Raw genomic sequence first — 18,080 nt, forward strand, 5'->3', positions numbered from 1 at the left:
TATGATATACTATTGTTCCAATGATCTATGTTTGTATCTTTTTCGTGTTCTTTCATGGAACTATGATGTATGATATACTTATCGATAATTTGGTTTTTCATGATCTTATTTATGTATTAGTTTTAAAAGTATATCAGCATGTATTAATTGTTTCTCATTTCTGACTTGTCAAATCTCGTTGTTTACATGATATTATTGTTACTGATATTTTTGTGGTTTATATAGCAGATGTTGTTTCTAATAAATTTTGTAAACTTGTTTGACGTAGCATATTTTTCAAAGGTCGGTCTATATGGATTCAGATGACATATGCTTGAATATATAGTTTCATCTTTCTTTCTGTCATGCGTTTGTAGACGAGTTTTTCGATCATGGGATATTTGAGCTTTGTCCCAGAAAGAACTTTGCTCACGAAGCCCATTCTATGACTTGACCGAGACTGGAGAAATGACTTCCTTATATGTTGTCAGGTATAGGACCAGAGCAACCCCTTGACGTGAGCTCACCCGCAGAGGTAGCGCCATTAAATTCCTCTTCAAGCTTTGAAAGTTTCAAAGCTTGTTCTGCCTTGTCTGTCCATTCAAACTTCAAGTTATTTTTAAGTCTTGACATCAAGGCGGAGCTAGAATTTAATGTTACCTCGGACTAGCCAAAAAATACTTAGAAAGACAACATTTCATTTCTAATGTAAATATAGTGACAAGTAGTAGTTTGAGAAGCAGTTTTTTGTCGAATATGTAAAAATTCGTTAATAATTCAAACATAAAGAACATAAGAAAAATTAAACTTAAAAATTTAAAGTTCATGTGATCATTGCTAGTTTGGGGACAAAGAAATAACTAAAATATAATTTTGATGGGACCTAACAAATGGAGTAAAATTTGGCTTAGCACAAAACAAGGGTTGAAAAAGTAATAGATCCATAAGTAGGGTGAAGAGAAGGCTATGAAGGTGTAAACATAGTGTTACATTTACATTTAGAAGAATGTAAGGGATGGTGTTATTAGAGGGTAAGTAATATAAATGACTGAGGTGCCTATAGCTAAAACTAATAGGGAGAATTTGACATACACCCCCACTATTATATGAATATTAGGACTACACCCCCACTTTTTCAAAACTTTTGATATACACCCCCACTTGGACGGAAACCGTCAACTCAGAGTTAAGTTGGGTGTGTGCGAAACACACGCGCCAACCATGACGATTTTACCTTTTTGTAGTTGTTGAAATATTTTGAGCGATTTTGACATACACCCCCACTATTATATGAATTTTTGGACTACACCCCATTTTTCGAAAAAAACAAAATTTTTCAATTTGCCCTCCAACGATCATCTTTTACCTTTTGTCTTATAAACTTATTTATCTTAGACAAGCTAAAAGATCAAAGCGAAAGAACTTATTTGAGATATATCAAACTATAGAAAAGATGGGAGGAACTATTTGGGATATCAAGCGAAAGAACTTATTTATCTTATATGGGAGGAACTTATTTATCTTATTTGACATATAAGATAAATAAGTTCTTTCGCTTTGATCTTTTAGCTTGTCTAAGATAAATAAGTTTATAAGAAAAAAGGTAAAAGATGATCGTTGGAGGGCAAATTGAAAAATTTTGTTTTTTCAAAAAATGGGGGTGTAGTTCAAAAATTCATATAATAGTGGGGGTGTATGTCAAAATCGCTCAAAATATTTCAACATCTACAAAAGGGTAAAATCGTCATGGTTGGCGCGTGTGTTTCACACACACCCAACTTAACTCTGAGTTGACGGTTTTCGTCCAGGTGGGGGTGTATATCAAAAGTTTTCAAAAAGTGGGGGTGTAGTCCTAATATTCATATAATAGTGGGGGTGTATGTCAAATTCTCCCAAACTAATATAACAACCATAACTAACTATTCCTAACAAACTAGTTTTTTTTTTTTTGAACTATAACGAACTAGTTAGTTATGGTTGTAACCGAATGAAACTCTTCTCTCTCTCTGTATAACTGAAATGTAAAAGCTTATAAAAAGCTTAGAACTTCAACAAATCAATACAATCTTTTTGAGTGATTAAGAGAACTAATTCTTCTCTCTCTAGTTTTTATCATGGTATAAGAGTCAGTGATTTTTTTTTCTGTTCTTCTTCTTCCTCAAATTCCTCTTTCTCTCACTAGAAATTGCGAATTTCTTTTGTTAGATCTCTAACGGCTTTTCTTAGATCTCTAATGGCTTCTCAATCATCACAATCGGTTTCTTCTCCAACCTTATCTTCACCGAATACATCCATATCCAATATTGCTAGTTTTGTTTCTGAAAAACTTGATGGATCAAATTTTTTGATTTGGAAAGATCAATTCGAAGCTATTTTGATTAGTAGTGATCTATTTGGTTTTGTTGATGGATCTATTGTTCCTCCAGCAAAATCAATTGTTGATAATCATATTGAGATTCCAAATCCTCTTTATCTTCAACGGAGGAAGACTGGTAATTTTGTTAAATCATGTATGAAGGCAACCTTTACTCATTCAATCTCAGCTGATGTTCTAGGTTTTCAAACCTCTAGAGAAATTTGGAGGTACCTTGAGCTCAATTATATTGAAGAATATGAACAAAGATAGCTTCACTTCGAGAACAAATTTAACATCTTAAAAGAGGTGATTCTTCTGCAACAGATTATCTTCGAAAGGTAAAAGCCTTATCTGATTCATTAGTAGCTGTTAATGAAAGATTGTCTGATAAGGAACTTAGTCGTATTGTTCTCAAAGGTTTAGGAAAGGAGTATAGTCCTTTTGTTATTGCCATTCATAATAGAGAAGCTCCTATTTCTTTTGCTGAACTTAGAACTCGAATCATTCACCATGAACAATGGATAAAGACTCAACCTCATGATGATGAGCCTTCTGCTTATTATGTAAAGAATCTTCCTCCAAAATATGGTCATAAACCTTATAATTCTAATCGAGCTATCCAATCTCATCAACCTTATAGAAATTATTATCATGGAGATCAAGGTAAACCTTCTTCTTCTCAAATTAATAAAGGATCTTCCTCTTTTAGTCAAAATTCAGCAGATAATCAGCCTCTGAATTTGACTTCTCTACTGTGCCTTGTGGCATTTGTAAGAGATGGGGACATTTTGCCTCCAAATGCAGATATAGATATGCTCCTGACGACTCTATCAAAAGTTCACAAAGTAGAAATGATATTAATCAATCTCAAAAGAGATTTTCACAGCAATTCAAGCCTAATAAGGGCAACTTTGCTGGAATCCATCTGTATGAGAGTACAGAAGAATGTAAAAATGAAAAGAGAGAAAAATGTTCTCCAACAGAGGAGGAATTATATTAGTCATATTTTGACTATAATTCAGATGATTTTTCTAATGAAGAGGCTAATATGGTGGTCATATTACCTTCAAAAGACTTAATTTCTAATGAGGCTCTTAACATTGTCATTAAAAAAGTGTGGTTGGCTGATACCGGTGCCACAAGCCATATGACAAATGATCCTACTACTATCATTGATCAGCAAGTCTATAAGGGTTCAGATTCTGTAATGGTGGGTAATGGACTGTCCATTCCTATTGCTGCTATAGGTAATGCTCAACTCCATACTCAAAACTACAATTTTGATTTGTTCAATGTGCTATATGTCCCTAAACTCAAGAGGAATCTTCTATCAATTTCAAAATTCACATATGATAATCAATGTTCAATGAAATTTACACCATGGGGATATCAAATTAGGGATTTATGGTCTGATGATCTTTTAAATGAGGGGTCAGTAAGGAATCATCTGTATCCTATCATATTTGGGATACAAGAGGATGATTCTCAATGTGCTTATGTAGTATCTTTAGCTGCTCTATTTTCAGTATGGCATACTAGACTAGGTCATACCTCAGATACTATTATTCATCTCCTCTCAAGAAACAAGTTGATTTCAGTACAAGATAAACCTTCTAAGAGTCTTTGCCATCCTTGCTCATTAGCTAAGAGTAAATTACTACCTTTTCCTAACTCAGAGAGCTATACTGAATTTCTCATGTATCTAATTCACTGTGATATTTGGGGTCCTTATCCTGAGGTTAGTGTTGATGGTGAAAAGTATTTTATCTTGTTCCTAGATGATTTCAGTAGGTTCCTTTGGATCTATCCTCTAAAATATGAGTCAGACAGTCTCAAATACTTCAAATTATTCAAGTCTTCTAATGAGAATCTCTTCTCAACTTCTATTAAGTATTTTCAAAGTGATGGTGCTTTGGAATTGACTAAGGGTGATTCAAAGCTTACTTGGATCAATGTAGTATTCTTCCTAGAAGTTCTTGTCCTTACACCCCCCACAGCAAAATGGAAGAGCTGAAAGGAGAAATAGGCAAATTACTGAAATGGGCAATTCTTTGTTATTTCAATCTAATCTACCAAAATGCTATTGGTTTGAGGCATTCTCAGTTATTGTCTTCACCATCAATAGACTTCCTACAAGACTTCTTCAAAGTAAGTCTCCTTATGAGGTATTGTTCAACAAACCTCCTGATTATTCTCTATTAAAAACTTTTGGTTCCTTATGTTGTCCACATTTAGGAGCTATCAGGCAGGACAAACTTAGTCCAAAGTCTTCTAGGTGTGTCTTCATTGGTTATAGCTCTTCTCACAAAGGCTATAAGTGTTTAGACTTAGATTCTCATAAAATATATATATATATCTCTAGAAATGTGGTTTTTGAAGAAACTACCTTTCCATTTGCTGAGTCTATCATTTCTAGTTCCACTTCTGAAAACCCACCTATTACTTTGCAACTGCCTTTAGCATCTCCAACTCCAAATGCTTCAAACATTCCAATCATTGAAGAATCACCACAGCTCAGTACCTCAGCTACTGAATCTTTTGCACCTGAACCAAGTCATAGAATGACTACTAGATTAAGAAATGGAATCTCTAAACCCAAATGCATTCCTGATTACATTTCTCATTTATCAATTAGGCACCCAATATCTCAGTCCTTTCTTACCCTATTACTTCATCATAAGGAACCTTCTACTTTCAAAGAGGCTGCTTCTGATCCAAAATGGGTAAATGCCATGAAAGAGGAGTTTCAAGCTTTACAAAGAAATGGAACTTGGTCTCTTGTTCCTCCTGATTCATATATGAACCTATTGGGTTGTAAATGGGTATTTAAAGTAAAATACAAGTCTGATGGTTCAGTTAAGAGGTATAAAGCTAGATTAGTTGCAAAGGGTTATCATCAAAAGGATGGTTTGGACTATTCTGAAACCTTTAGTCCAGTAGTGAAGGCTGCTACTATAAGGACTGTTCTAAATGTGGCTGTCTCTAATGGATGGAAGATTCAACAATTAGATGTTTCAAATGCTTTCTTGCATGGTCTTCTTCAAGAGAATGTGTTCATGACTCAACCCCAAGGTTTCATTGATTCAGAATTTCCTTCTTATGTTTGTCATCTTCATAAGAGCTTATATGGATTGAAACAAGCCCCTAGAGCTTGGTTTCAAAGATTTGGGTCCTTTTTGCTCTCACTTGGATTCAAGAGGAGTGCTCATGACCATTCTATGTTCATTCAAATTACTGCTTCTGCTATGATGGTATTACTCCTTTATGTTGATGACATAATTCTGACTGGAAGCAGTGATACTCTTATGAACTCTCTTATAAACACTCTAAGCAAGGAGTTTGCTATGAAAGTATTGGGACCTCTCCACTTCTTTTTGGGAATTGATGTAGCTACATCATCTTCTTCTGCCTTATTTCTTACCCAAAAGAAGTATGCTCTTGGATTACTTGAGAAAGTTGATTTACTAGATTGTAAACCAAGTACTACCCCAGTAACAAGTGGGAATCGACTCTCAGCATCTGATGGCACCCTTGTCTCTGATCCTACTTTTTACAGAAACATCATAGGAGGTCTTCAATATCTCACCATGACAAGGCCAGACTTGGCTTATGCTGTGAACTATGCTGCCCAGTTCATGCAAACACCAAGGTCTTCACATGTTCAATTAATGAAGAAAATTCTTAGATATGTCAAAGGTACAATTGAGTGTGGGATTACTATTACACCTGGTGATACTTCCAAACTAAGGTGTTACTCAGATTCTAATTGGGCTGGCTGTCCTGATTCAAGAAGATCTACAAGTGGGTTCTGTGCGGTACTTGACCAATCACTTGTCTCTTGGTGTTCAAAGAAGCAACCAACTGTTGCTAAGTCTTCAACAGAGGCAGAGTATAAAGCTGTGTCAATTGCTTCTGCTGAGTTACTCTGGGTATCTTATCTCCTTGTTGAGCTGAATCAGAAGATTACCTCTCCTATGATTGCTTATTGTGATAACTTGGGAGCAAAGAACATAGCTGCTAATCCTATTTGTCATGCTAGAACTAAGCATATTGAAGTTGACTATCATTTTGTGAGAGATTTAGTTGCTTCAGGTCAGCTTGAAATTAAGCACATTCCCTCTTTGGAGCAGCCTGCTGATTTGTTTACCAAGGGCCTATCTAAAGATTTGTTTCTATCTCTTCGAAGCAAGTTAATGGTCCTGTTCGATCCATCAACTTGAGGGGGCATGACAGAGAAGGCTATGAAGGTGTAAACATAGTGTTACATTAACATTTAGAAGAATGTAAGGGATGGTGTTATTAGAGTGTAAGAAGTATAAATGACTGAGGTGCCTATAGCTAAAACTAATATAACAACCATAACTAACTATTCCTAACAAACTAGTTAGTTATGGTTGTAACCGAATGAAACTCTTCTCTCTCTCTCTAACTGAAATGTAAAAGCTTATAAAAAGCTTAGAACTTCAACAAATCAATACAATCTTTTTGAGTGATTAAGAGAACCAATTCTTCTCTCTCTAGTTTTTATCGTAGGGGGTATAATTTGAGACTAAAAGTGCAAATTTATATGATATGAGGGTCAATATGGATTTAATTTAAGAAATAGAAACAAAAAGTTGGAATGTAGGAGAATGGATTCGAACTTGGGTTGGTGGGTGGTAGCAAAGGCACTTGACCACCCCGACTATTGCCTCTATTGGGTATGGGTTTCTCTTGAAAACAAAATATGACTCCCTGACTGCAGCCAGGGGTAGCCTCCCCCTGGCTCCGCCCTTGCTTGACATAACCCAAGGATCCTAGGAGACTTGTGTCGACTTCTAATGTCAAGGCTCAAGTGGCAGACTTCTTTTAGGTAAACCTCTCAGTTGGCTTAATCGAGGTCTCGCTCTTTCGCACTGGGGAATCAGACACATGCCGCTCAGGTTAATTACTTGACTTCTTTGTCTGGTTAAAGCTTACCAATAATTGACTCAACAAAAGAAAATAAAGATTTAGATATATCGTCCTTTTTGGATTTGTTATCATCCTTTTAGTAATTTCACTCTTAGTGGCCTAGATAACCATTAAGAAAATAGGATAGACTTTATTTTCCAATATCAATATTTCTTTGTAACAAAATACATTTTTGATTATTTGATTATAGTACATTTCGTGCTTCGTTAGGATTATATCAAATCATGTTAGAATTTACTTAAGGAGTGTGTGACGGGTTCATTTGTTGAAACGTTTTTGTTATTATTCTCAATAATATATGTTACTTGCTAGTGTAGTATGTTTAAGTAGGAATGTTCTCTATGTTCTCTATCCAATCTTTTTGTTTGTCCAAAATAAACTCTTAAAAATGGATATTTTACTTAAAAAACCTTTAATGTGTGCTTATGTGCACTCTTGTGCACCATCCGTGGCTAATAGGATAAAAGTATTTTTATGATTTCATACATTCTAAAAATGTGTGAAAAAATGAAATTACTTCCTATTCAAAACTCAAAAGGGTGCACGAAAGTAGTTATACTATTGTTATGTTTTATTGTAACGTTGATTTCGTCAAAATAAAAAAATAAATTGGATTACTCAGTTTCATTGAGTAATAACTTTGTTTTGTTTCTTTGTTATAAAGATTAAGCTTAAAATGGTTTTGAAAACATTTATACATATACAGAGAAATTCTAGTCTTCCAACCATACGTTAGTCTTCCAACTAATGTGAAGATACTAAACGGAGGGGGGAATAGAATAGAATTTTTATGTATATTAACAAAATGACAATTAGTGGTTTCGTGTAAGGAAAATGATCATTTTGTTATAGGATGGTGCGGACCAGCCTTCCGCTAGCGATACTGTCTGCTTTGGCACACCTGGGCCTCACGATTTTAAAAGTCCTCACTAGGGAATGGTGCTTAACCTCTTAAGAGGAGCACCACACTACTGTCTCCCACCAATGTGAGATTGCTTTACAACACATCCTCCCAAGACCACATCATAGTAGAGTGAATCGTGCTGATAACGTGTTATACGATGGTGCGGACCAGCCTTCCGGGCTGCTAGTGAAACTGTCCGCTTTGACACACCTGGGCCTCACGGTTTTAAAAGTCCTCACTAAGGAAGGGTGTTTAACCTCTTAAGATGAGCACGACACTACTGTCTGCCACCAATGTGGGATTGCTTTACAACACATTTAAATTGTTGTCGGTATTTTGAAATTCATAACTAAACTCATTTGTCCTTTATCAAAAATGAAAATAAAAAAAAAAAGATAAAAAGGAAAAAAATAATAATTGAGAGATCTACCCGTAGAGGTAGAGGGTCTCCTCTGAGAGCTACTTAAATGTTGGACACCCTCCACATTCCTTTACTTGTCTATTCATCACCCATTCTTCTTTCATTGTTTCCTCACGTAATCTCACCACCCCATCTCTCTCTCTCTCTCTCTAACTCTCAATCTTCACAACTAACTCCTCACTCCCTTCCAATTCACTCTTTCTCTCTCTAAAATGCTATCCAAAAATCTCCACAACTGCTTCAGCAAGCTCCAAAGAACATCATCATTCAACACTGATTATCCAACCTCACTCGACGCTAATAATAAAGATCACAACCACCACCATTCATCACCTACCACCACCACCACAACCACCACTTGTTCATTATCCCCCTCGTCATCAATCTCAATGATTAAAAACTTCAATTCTCTCTACGATCTTACTCCTGATCATCATTCTTCAACCTCCAAATCTATCAGCCACTCAAGCGATGATAATTTCTTCTCATCTTCCTCAGATTCCGATATCACCGATACTTCACCGCCTGATTTCGCCACCGTTTTCGCTTCTCAACGTTTCTTTTTCTCATCTCCCGGTCGTACAAACTCTATTGTTGAATCATCATTACCAGAATCTCCACCACCATCACCACCGCCGCCGGAATCTGACGCACTCATCGCCGGAGAAGCAGCTGTTCTTATCCCAACTATCTCACCGGATCCTTACATGGATTTCCGACAATCTATGCAAGAAATGGTTGAAGCTAGAGATCTAATTATTGATGTTAAAGAAGATTGGGATTATTTGAACGAATTACTTTCTTGTTATCTTACTCTAAACCCTAAAAACACTCACAAATTCATAATCGGAGCTTTCGCCGATCTTCTTGTCAGTCTTACAACGACAACTAAAACAGCATCAAAATCTAACGGAGCTCGCCGGAATCATGACATTTCCGGTCAATGTAATGTTTCACGACAACTGGTTTAATTTTCTTTTCTTTTTTTATTTTCTTGGATATATGGAAAATGCTTTTTTCCTATTTAGGTTTTGTTTGCTTAATTAGTAATAAGAAATTTTAAGGAAAAGGAATTGGGGGAATTTCACATGTATCTCATTAGGGAGTGTTTGTTTGTATATAGGATTTGACTATTTCTCGTTATTACTTTTTGTCTTTCTTTTGTTTCTTTCTACATGTATTTCTTAAACTAATCGTTCCTGCCAAACAGAGTCCTTACGAAAAAATTTGTTAGGTTTCTATCTTTTGATGACAATGTGTTTCTTTGGGCAAGTATTGTAAAATTCTACTCAACTTTTTGTATTTCTTGGTGCTTTCAAAAGGAAAATAAGAAAAACGATGGATGATCACTCTCATTGCCCGCCCCGTGCACTATCTAGAGTTATCTCATTAGTTACTCTGTACTTTTTTTTTCGATGAGATAGTTACTCTGTACTTGATGATACACTCGGATAAAATACTGAAGACGTATATTAAGGTATTCTATGGCGTTTAACTTATGAGATAAAACGAAAAAAGAAAAGTCTAGAATGGTTCATTTAGCGCAGGATGTAATATCGAAGTCAAATCATTATTAATGAACTAAAATAAAAGACACATTCTTTAATAAATACTATATCAAATCAGAGACGATACATAACTCTAGAATATTCATTCAAATAGTCACCACGGTAAAAAAAAAAAAAAAAAAAGATGACTATATACTCACATGGAGTCAACTTGTAGTATAGACAAGCATTAAATATTTGAATCTCCCGTCAGTACAATTGATAGTTGGTAGCATATTGTGTTAATAGTTGATTAATAAAACTAAATTTTCTCAACTCTGAGCATTTCATTAGCACCCGTCTTTCGTATTGATCGAAAATGTGGAAGGCGATAACGCCAACAGACTGTTTAGTTAAGAAAAACACTAAGATATGGAACTTTGTTTTGATTAAAATGTAAACTAATAAACTAATAAGCCAAGTAAGTACACACTAGTTATAATCCAAAAATCAGAAGATTCTATGTAGTGTTGGTAGTCAACACTTAAATTATCTCTGATTTGTCTACCTGTAGATGCGATTTTTATGGTTCTCAAAATCTTCAGATTTGATGGATTAATTTATTTATTAATCTGCTGCTGTATTACTAGCTAATTTAATTAACATGTTCTGCCAGTTTCACTGAAAAATAAAATGCCTGTCACATGACCAAATTGACAAGTCTTAACTAGTAGTTATATACTTCTATATGTAGAGAGAGAGAGAAATTAAGGCCCATCTTCGAAACCACGCCTCTATCATTCTTCACTAAAATATTGTTTGAATCAAAAGGACTGCAGAGAAAAATAAATACTAATTTCTTCGGAATTGGATTGCAAGTGAGAATGCGAAAACACTATAAAGGTTAAAATAAACAAATGCTTAATACATTGCAAAGTTAGATTTCAAAGTCTTTCATAATAGTATCTCACTGATGGTTCATGTCCGCGAAAAGAATGTGTCACCTTGCTCGTGGGAGTGGGGATTTTTCATAAAGCGAAAATGACACTTGGACTAAAGTTAGATACCAATTGATTTTGATCAAGACAGTTTAGTGCATTATTTGTCTCCATCTCGATTGGGACATATTGTAATTCCCAACTATTTTGGTTGCCAGTTCAACAAAAGAAAAAAAAAATATTTTGGTTGCCCTAGAATTCTCTCCATCAATCAAGTTTTAATCTTACCTACCTTTCTCTAAAATAAATCATTATTTATATTGATATTGCTTTGTTACAACTCTATAAGCAGTCTTTCTTAATTTATTCCATTAAGTTGTTAAAGTTTATGTATATGTACTATAAGATCTACAAAATAATCTAGGTTCAGATTTCAAATTGATCAAACAGAAGTAAGATTGTATTTGTAGCGTGGTGCAATATCAATATCGCTTTTCTTGTCAAAAATTGGTTGCCCAAGTGGTCCGATGTGTTGACATAACCTCCAAAATTCTGGAGGTCTCAGGTTTTATACTCCAAGGAGGTGGTTTCAATGGTTTATTTAACTTGGGTTATTAAGATATAAATAATATTGTTGGGCTTGAGGTCATAGTTTAGTTGGGCTATAGGCCCGTTCTTTGTAAGAGTTTGAATTCGGCAGTTTCATGTTTATCACATCTTTGATGTATCAATGCCAATGTAACAGATCGTAGTAAAAAAAAAAAAAAACTATATTCTTATCTTTACAAATTTGAAAATTGTAAATACGAAGTATAAGTTATTTCTAACCGTTCTAATTCTTTTGGAAGGACAATACATGATTTCTGAACGTCAGGACCTCTCTCTCTCTCTCTCTCTTCCGTGTGGAAATTACTATTTATGTATGTTAGGTAAGATACATTTTCTCTAGTTAACTACATCGTCAACTAAACCAGGACACAATCAATTAAATATATAACTACAAAATATAATTAGTGAGAACCTGGAATTTACTCTAAGGGAGAAATGGGTTCCACTTTTGCCATTTCACAATATATTTTTGTCTGGTTCTTGATTGAGTAAAGTTATGGAAGAAAAGAAATTTTCAACTAAAAGGGACCGACCTTCTTGGCATATTGTGAAGGATTTTGTTTCTATTCTTGGTACTATAGATTTGCCATTTTGTCAGCTTAAGAAATCTAAAATATTGATATGACAAGTCATTTTACACAAAAGAAATTTTCACAATATCTAATTGATCATCTAGACAAAATAATTCATTGTGGATTGTCTTAGAGTTGGAGAGACTAATCCTCATACAAAAAGGAAAGACAAAATTAATACCACTCTGGGTATTACGAAGACATCTCAAACAAGATCTATACCGACATAGTTTTGAGAAAAACAAAAATGTTGAAAGGGTTATGTTCGATGAACCACTTCACTTTTAACACTATTGATATTGGTTTGGTGGTTTTATCAACTGTTTAAAATCGGTGTCATATTAAAGAGATCTATCTCTCGACAGAGAAACCGCTTCCTTGAGAGAGAAAGAGAGAACGTGACCTAGTTTCCGGCGAAGGGTCTCCTTCGCCGGATCTTCCTCTATTAGCTTTACTATTTCTTTTCTTTCTCCTTTTTAGTTTCTTCCCCTTTTATTCGGCTAAATCAACCGACGATCCATAACCTTATTCCAGTATTTTGTGTTCACGAAGTTTGATCCTAATCACTTTTGACTCACGAAGTTTGAAGGTTTTACTGTATCTTGTTTTGAACAACGGTTTTCTTTCTCTTCTTCCTTTCGCTGTTTGTGTTGGGAAGTTGATTTGCAGGTTGATAAAGATCTAATGGAGTCAAACATTTTTCATTCTTTCGGAGAAGAAGTGGCGACTATAGATCAATCGCTGTCCTTCGTGATGGAAATTGGATTAGATCTTGACCGGAAAATGAACAGTTGTTGGTGGTTTAGAGAACAGTCATGGCGGATCTATGAATTAGCAGATTCTCTTGGTGGTTCGATTTGATGATTCTGTGTTTGTGGGAACAAATTTGGTTTCCATTGCAATCGTTTGGTCTAATTAGGCATAATCAAGTGCTTCCCGAAGAGGCCAAAAGGAATTTTGGAAGAAATTATCTATATTTAGTAATTTTATATTGGAGGTTCTTCTATGATGGTGGCGGCTTTTCGGAGATGACGGTGGCTTTTTCGGTTATGACGGCAGTTTTCCGGCAATGGTGACAGTTTTCCGGCGACAGAAGCGGTTTTCCGGCGAATTTAACGGGGATGTTTGATTAGTATTTTCTTTTTTGTATTATCAGTTGTTTTGTTGACCTTTAGGGTCTTTTCATTTGTGATCTTTAGGATCCTTTTATTTTTTTCTATCTTTCTTCGTCAGAGTCTAGTCCAATTTCTTTCTTATTCACGAGGTACTTTGCATTTAAAGATATGCAACTCTCATTTAGTTGGAAGAGAGAAATAACAATTTCATCCATGTAAACAAATGTGATTTTATATCACTTATGAATGGAAATCGATTCCCGTGGCTTCAAAAAAAAAAAAAAAAAAAAAAAACTGTTTAAAATCGACAAGCCAACTGTCATTTACAAATGTAATTCGTCTAACTCTCTAATTTCATTGATAACCTAAACAACATTCAGTATTTCTTATGTAGTCAACTTAATCATAATTAAAACAATGCAAAATTTAGTAAAAACTCTCAAAATTTGACTAAAACAATATAGGAAATTGGACCCAATATTCCTGTAGAACAATTTCTACTTTTACTTTTATTTAAATTTTTATTTTAAATTAGTCTAATTCAACTAATTTGGACGAACCGAATATGATAATTCAAATAAGCACAAATTTGATATTTTACTTGGCTCAATCATGTTGTCAAATTAGATATCGGGTTTGAGTTAATCTATTGTTCGAGATCGAATAATTGAAAAAATATTATTAAAATTAAAAAGATAATCCCAAGTTTTGAAGGAGAAGGAAATTGGACGGAAATGGACATATGGTAGTTTGCCAATTGTATCCGGTATTGACGGCGGTTTGCTTTTGAATGAGGTCCAGTGACTGATTTTCAATAAGGAAAAAGAAGATTCGTGACAGAAAAGGGACAATTTTAGGGTTTTGATATGTCAATCAAATGGGTTCATAAACAACAATGATGAACCAAAAACCTATCACAATACTGACATCCATTAATAGTAAACAGGATACCTCTCATTGCTCTCAAACAAATAAAGCTACCAAAGTTCAATAGTAGTATCTAATCATTGATTCATCCTGTCAAATTACTTTTTGGTCAAGACAATATTGGAACTTTACTCTAATGTGACTCAACATGAAACTCATGAAAGATGATAAGAAAAGTGAATTCTACTTTTGTTTGATGACATCATACGTACTTCTCTCTCTATTGCATCAATAAACATTACTATATCGTTAATTATGAAATGATGAACAAGCAAAAATATTATATATATGTTAGTTTTTTTTTTTTTTTTAAGTATAAGAAAACTTGGAAAAATTTATTCCACAAAAACACATCCCTATTTTGTAATATTTATGGAAGCTTGGCATAATGCTTTTCACAAATGATCGATAAATATTTAATCCATGCGCAAGGGCGGAATTATGTGGAGATCAAGCTGGACAGTTGCGCGGCCTGATCTCCACATATCTAAGTCAAGTTCTAACTATTCAATACAGTAGTTGTAGCTCCAATGGTGGAGTCTATATAATTCCATGTCGAAGACAGTGGATCGACTCCCATTGCTGCCTTGTTTTTTCTCTTTTCTTTTTGGTTTCAAACTACCAATGGACCTAAATTAAGGGACCAAATCCAATTTTTGCTCGGGTATATCATTGGGTATGTAATTATTAACTTACAAGATGAATGTAAAAAAATCGGATGTCCTTAAAACATTGTCTTGTGATTGTGTTGTATCTTGTAAGCCCATACACATTCCGAAGACTTAGGCCTGCCCTATTTAGCATGAAATCCTGGTTCCACTCCTGTTCATGTGGAGAAAGCCAAATAACTACATCAAAAGCATTTTCGCTGGCTAACTTAGTTGAAAGTAACAATTTTATTTTTTTATTGTAAAGAAAGTAACTACACTCTATCCAACAAATTAAGTTGTCTCGGGTAACATTTCAAAACTCACAAATATCAATACGACAAAAAGAACACATCTAATTTGTCAATAACTTGCGTACTTATACATCTAGCACTTAATTTCTTTGCCCATTGTCTCACACTATAACCAGACATTTATAAACTTCAAAATAATCTTGATCTAACATGTACCATTCATAAATTCAAGTATTGAAGTGGGAACGTGGTTAGCTCCTATATATAGTCTCCTAAAGTACTAATACAGATTCACTGCCACTCTTTAATAGAATATGTAGCACAATTGAATCAGTAAACTGTACGGACGAGAATATAAAATCAACTCAAATTTCACCACCACAATCAAATGAGTGTGAGTGTGACCATGATGTAAAGTGATGAGTCCCATCGTAGAAGATGATGTGTCATGTGCCTAATCTAGAGTTGTTTCCATCATATAAATGCTTTGGAGAATTTTCAATCAATTCTTGTTGATGTTAACTGATTTTGATACCTAAAAGGGCTTCTATATCTTTTATAACTTCTTCTCAAGTAAAGTTTGATTGTAGGTCTTGAACATAATTAATATGGTGGTTAAATTAGGTATGTGCAGTAAGTTCATTATTTGGTGTATGCTTCGATACCACGAGTTGGATAGGATTTGTCCACTTGAAATAACTAACACTAAACTGTTTATTTTTATCTGTATTATTCGATTGTGGAATTATTTAACACATTTAACACATTCTATCCATCTTCACTCTACTCAATCAATCAATCAATCGCTCAAGTTGTTAGAGAATGGAACCACAAGAAAAACAAAGATGGGAAGAGTTTCATCAACCTATGCACCTTTCCAGCTACAATTTGGATCATTTGCAGTGAAAGAAGTCTAGACTGCTTGAAGCGGAAAGTGAAAACGAAGAAACTATAGAAAACATAGTTGTTAAGATCAAGGGGTTGGTGTTCCATTGGACAATCAAACAACCATGGTTCAAGAGCACAAACTTTAGGGATTTTATTTGTAATTGGGATGCTTTGTCTGGGCTTTAAGCTGTATTAGCTTGTATATTTCGGCTACCATTACTTTGTTTCTTAATGAACTATTTTGCTTCTTCCAAAAAATAGAAAAAGGAACCCAAGTCAAGTGGGTTCATCGACCTTCATTGTTCTCTGCAACAGTGAAATTACACCGACCTACAAATTTTACTAAGAGGTGTCTGATTTTTCAACATTTGCAAATGCTACTGCTTAGTAAGTGATAGTTATTTATGAAGTGTTGTTGCTTGTAAATGCAGTGACGATTGTTCTTCATAATTTATAAGTGTATGTTTTTTTTTGTTTCAGTCACTTTGAATTTCAATAGAAAATGAGTAATTATCTCTTTTACCATTAAGTAGATTGTTAATTTTCGTCTACACTCCATCTTAATATTTAAGTTATTGTTATAAGTTACAAAGAATTAAGGTTTATGAATATTTGGTGTGAAAAACATAAATTTTAAGAAATGTGGGGTTTGGTAAAAAGACCACAGACGAAGGTTAATAAAGGACAAGTCCAATGTCATGAACAAATCAGGGACAGGTCCAAAAAGTAAGGTTCAGAGTGGCAAAAGTAAAATAAAAATCATGCGTCTGTTCATTTTTGCATTTGCAAAAGTTGTCGATGATGATGCATAAACTTCATCGTATGTAACATAAACTTTGTGGTATGCAACATATTACTCATTTTTATATCACGAAATGTTGGATGCATTGTGCATCCAACGTTGTGCATTTTACATGGTACAAAATCTAGTTGTTCGTTATCTGAAACGTGTGACGTTTTTTCTTGTTCTTTTCTTATATTTTTTATTGCTCTAAATATGCCGGTTGTATGTAAAAGCGGATGCACATACCGGATGTGCCATTTTATCGAACAAAAATATTGTCGTACAAAACATTGTTCATAATGTGCATACCTGTTTGACATTGATTCATGTGTGGTTGAAGTGTTTTACTTTTTAAGTATATGAGATGTGACACTTTCACATTTGAGCCTTAGCAAGCCGCCTCCAACCTGATTTTTCTTTATCTGATTTCTTATAGTACTTATTATTTTTACAATCGACTGGTTTCACGTTACAAAAGTTTATATTTATTAACGCTTTTATTGGGATTTTAGTTTTTATTAGGATTATACTGGTCATTGTTAAATTAGAATAGAGACTAATTTGTCCGTTTCAACACTTACTAGTTACTAGTCTTCTGATATTTGTTTATTTACTCGATAAGACTCGCACAAAAGAAAAAACTTCAAGTTAGAACTTACAATTTTCACTTACTCTGTCTAGTACAAATGATTTTCACTTTCCCAAGTGAAAAAATATCTTAAAATTAGTGATATTTGTCTCTAAGCTCACATCTTATTGCACACCCCCATTTTGATAGTAGAAGAAGATAATTAATGCAAGTTTACCTCCGACTCTTCTTAGAAAAAAAGATTGTCTCTGACTCCCCATTTCTCTATGTGTTTGTCTTTCTCTTCATAACTCTCTATCCCCACTTTTTGAATCTCTCTTTCTAACTCGCTGTTTATCTCTTTCTACCACTCGATCATTTTCTCACCCCTCTTTATGTCAATACCTCTAAGCTTCTTTGTCACTCTCTAACTCCTTATCTCCGTCTCTCTCCCACTCTCCCTCTTCGACCTCTTCTATTCCATGTGCCACCCAGCCCTCTGCCACCGCCCCGATGGTCTCTTGTTCTTTTTTCGTTGTGAGTTTAATAAACGACTCGGTCAACTAAGTGGACCAATGAGGAAGTCTAAAATGCTGGGAGGAGCCGGACTTGCAAAACTAGTGATGCCTATATACATTCCCTTTGTTAACTTGGTCCACGGGGTTCATCAACCCTGAA

At 34.5% G+C, this 18,080-nt stretch overlaps 1 protein-coding gene across 1 annotated transcript; it reads left to right on the top strand.

Moving 5' to 3' along the window:
- The first annotated feature begins 8,705 nt into the window (after positions 1–8,705).
- Positions 8,706–9,906, top strand: LOC147559182 (uncharacterized). Its single transcript, XM_086661012.1, has one exon. The coding sequence runs from the start codon at positions 8,826–8,828 to the stop codon at positions 9,582–9,584; it is 759 nt and encodes a 252-aa protein (XP_086517138.1). The 5' UTR covers positions 8,706–8,825; the 3' UTR covers positions 9,585–9,906.
- Positions 9,907–18,080: the final 8,174 nt, after the last annotated feature.

This window comes from Eschscholzia californica, unplaced genomic scaffold (genome assembly GCF_041429995.1).
Source record: "Eschscholzia californica isolate CP2 unplaced genomic scaffold, dmEscCali1.0.p SCAF_2, whole genome shotgun sequence".
Taxonomy (NCBI): Eukaryota; Viridiplantae; Streptophyta; class Magnoliopsida; order Ranunculales; family Papaveraceae; genus Eschscholzia; species Eschscholzia californica.

Excerpts from the sequence above, each read along its gene's own strand:
- LOC147559182 (XM_086661012.1), top strand. The coding sequence starts at position 8,826 with ATGCTATCCAAAAATCTCCACAACTGCTTCAGCAAGCTCCAAAGAACA.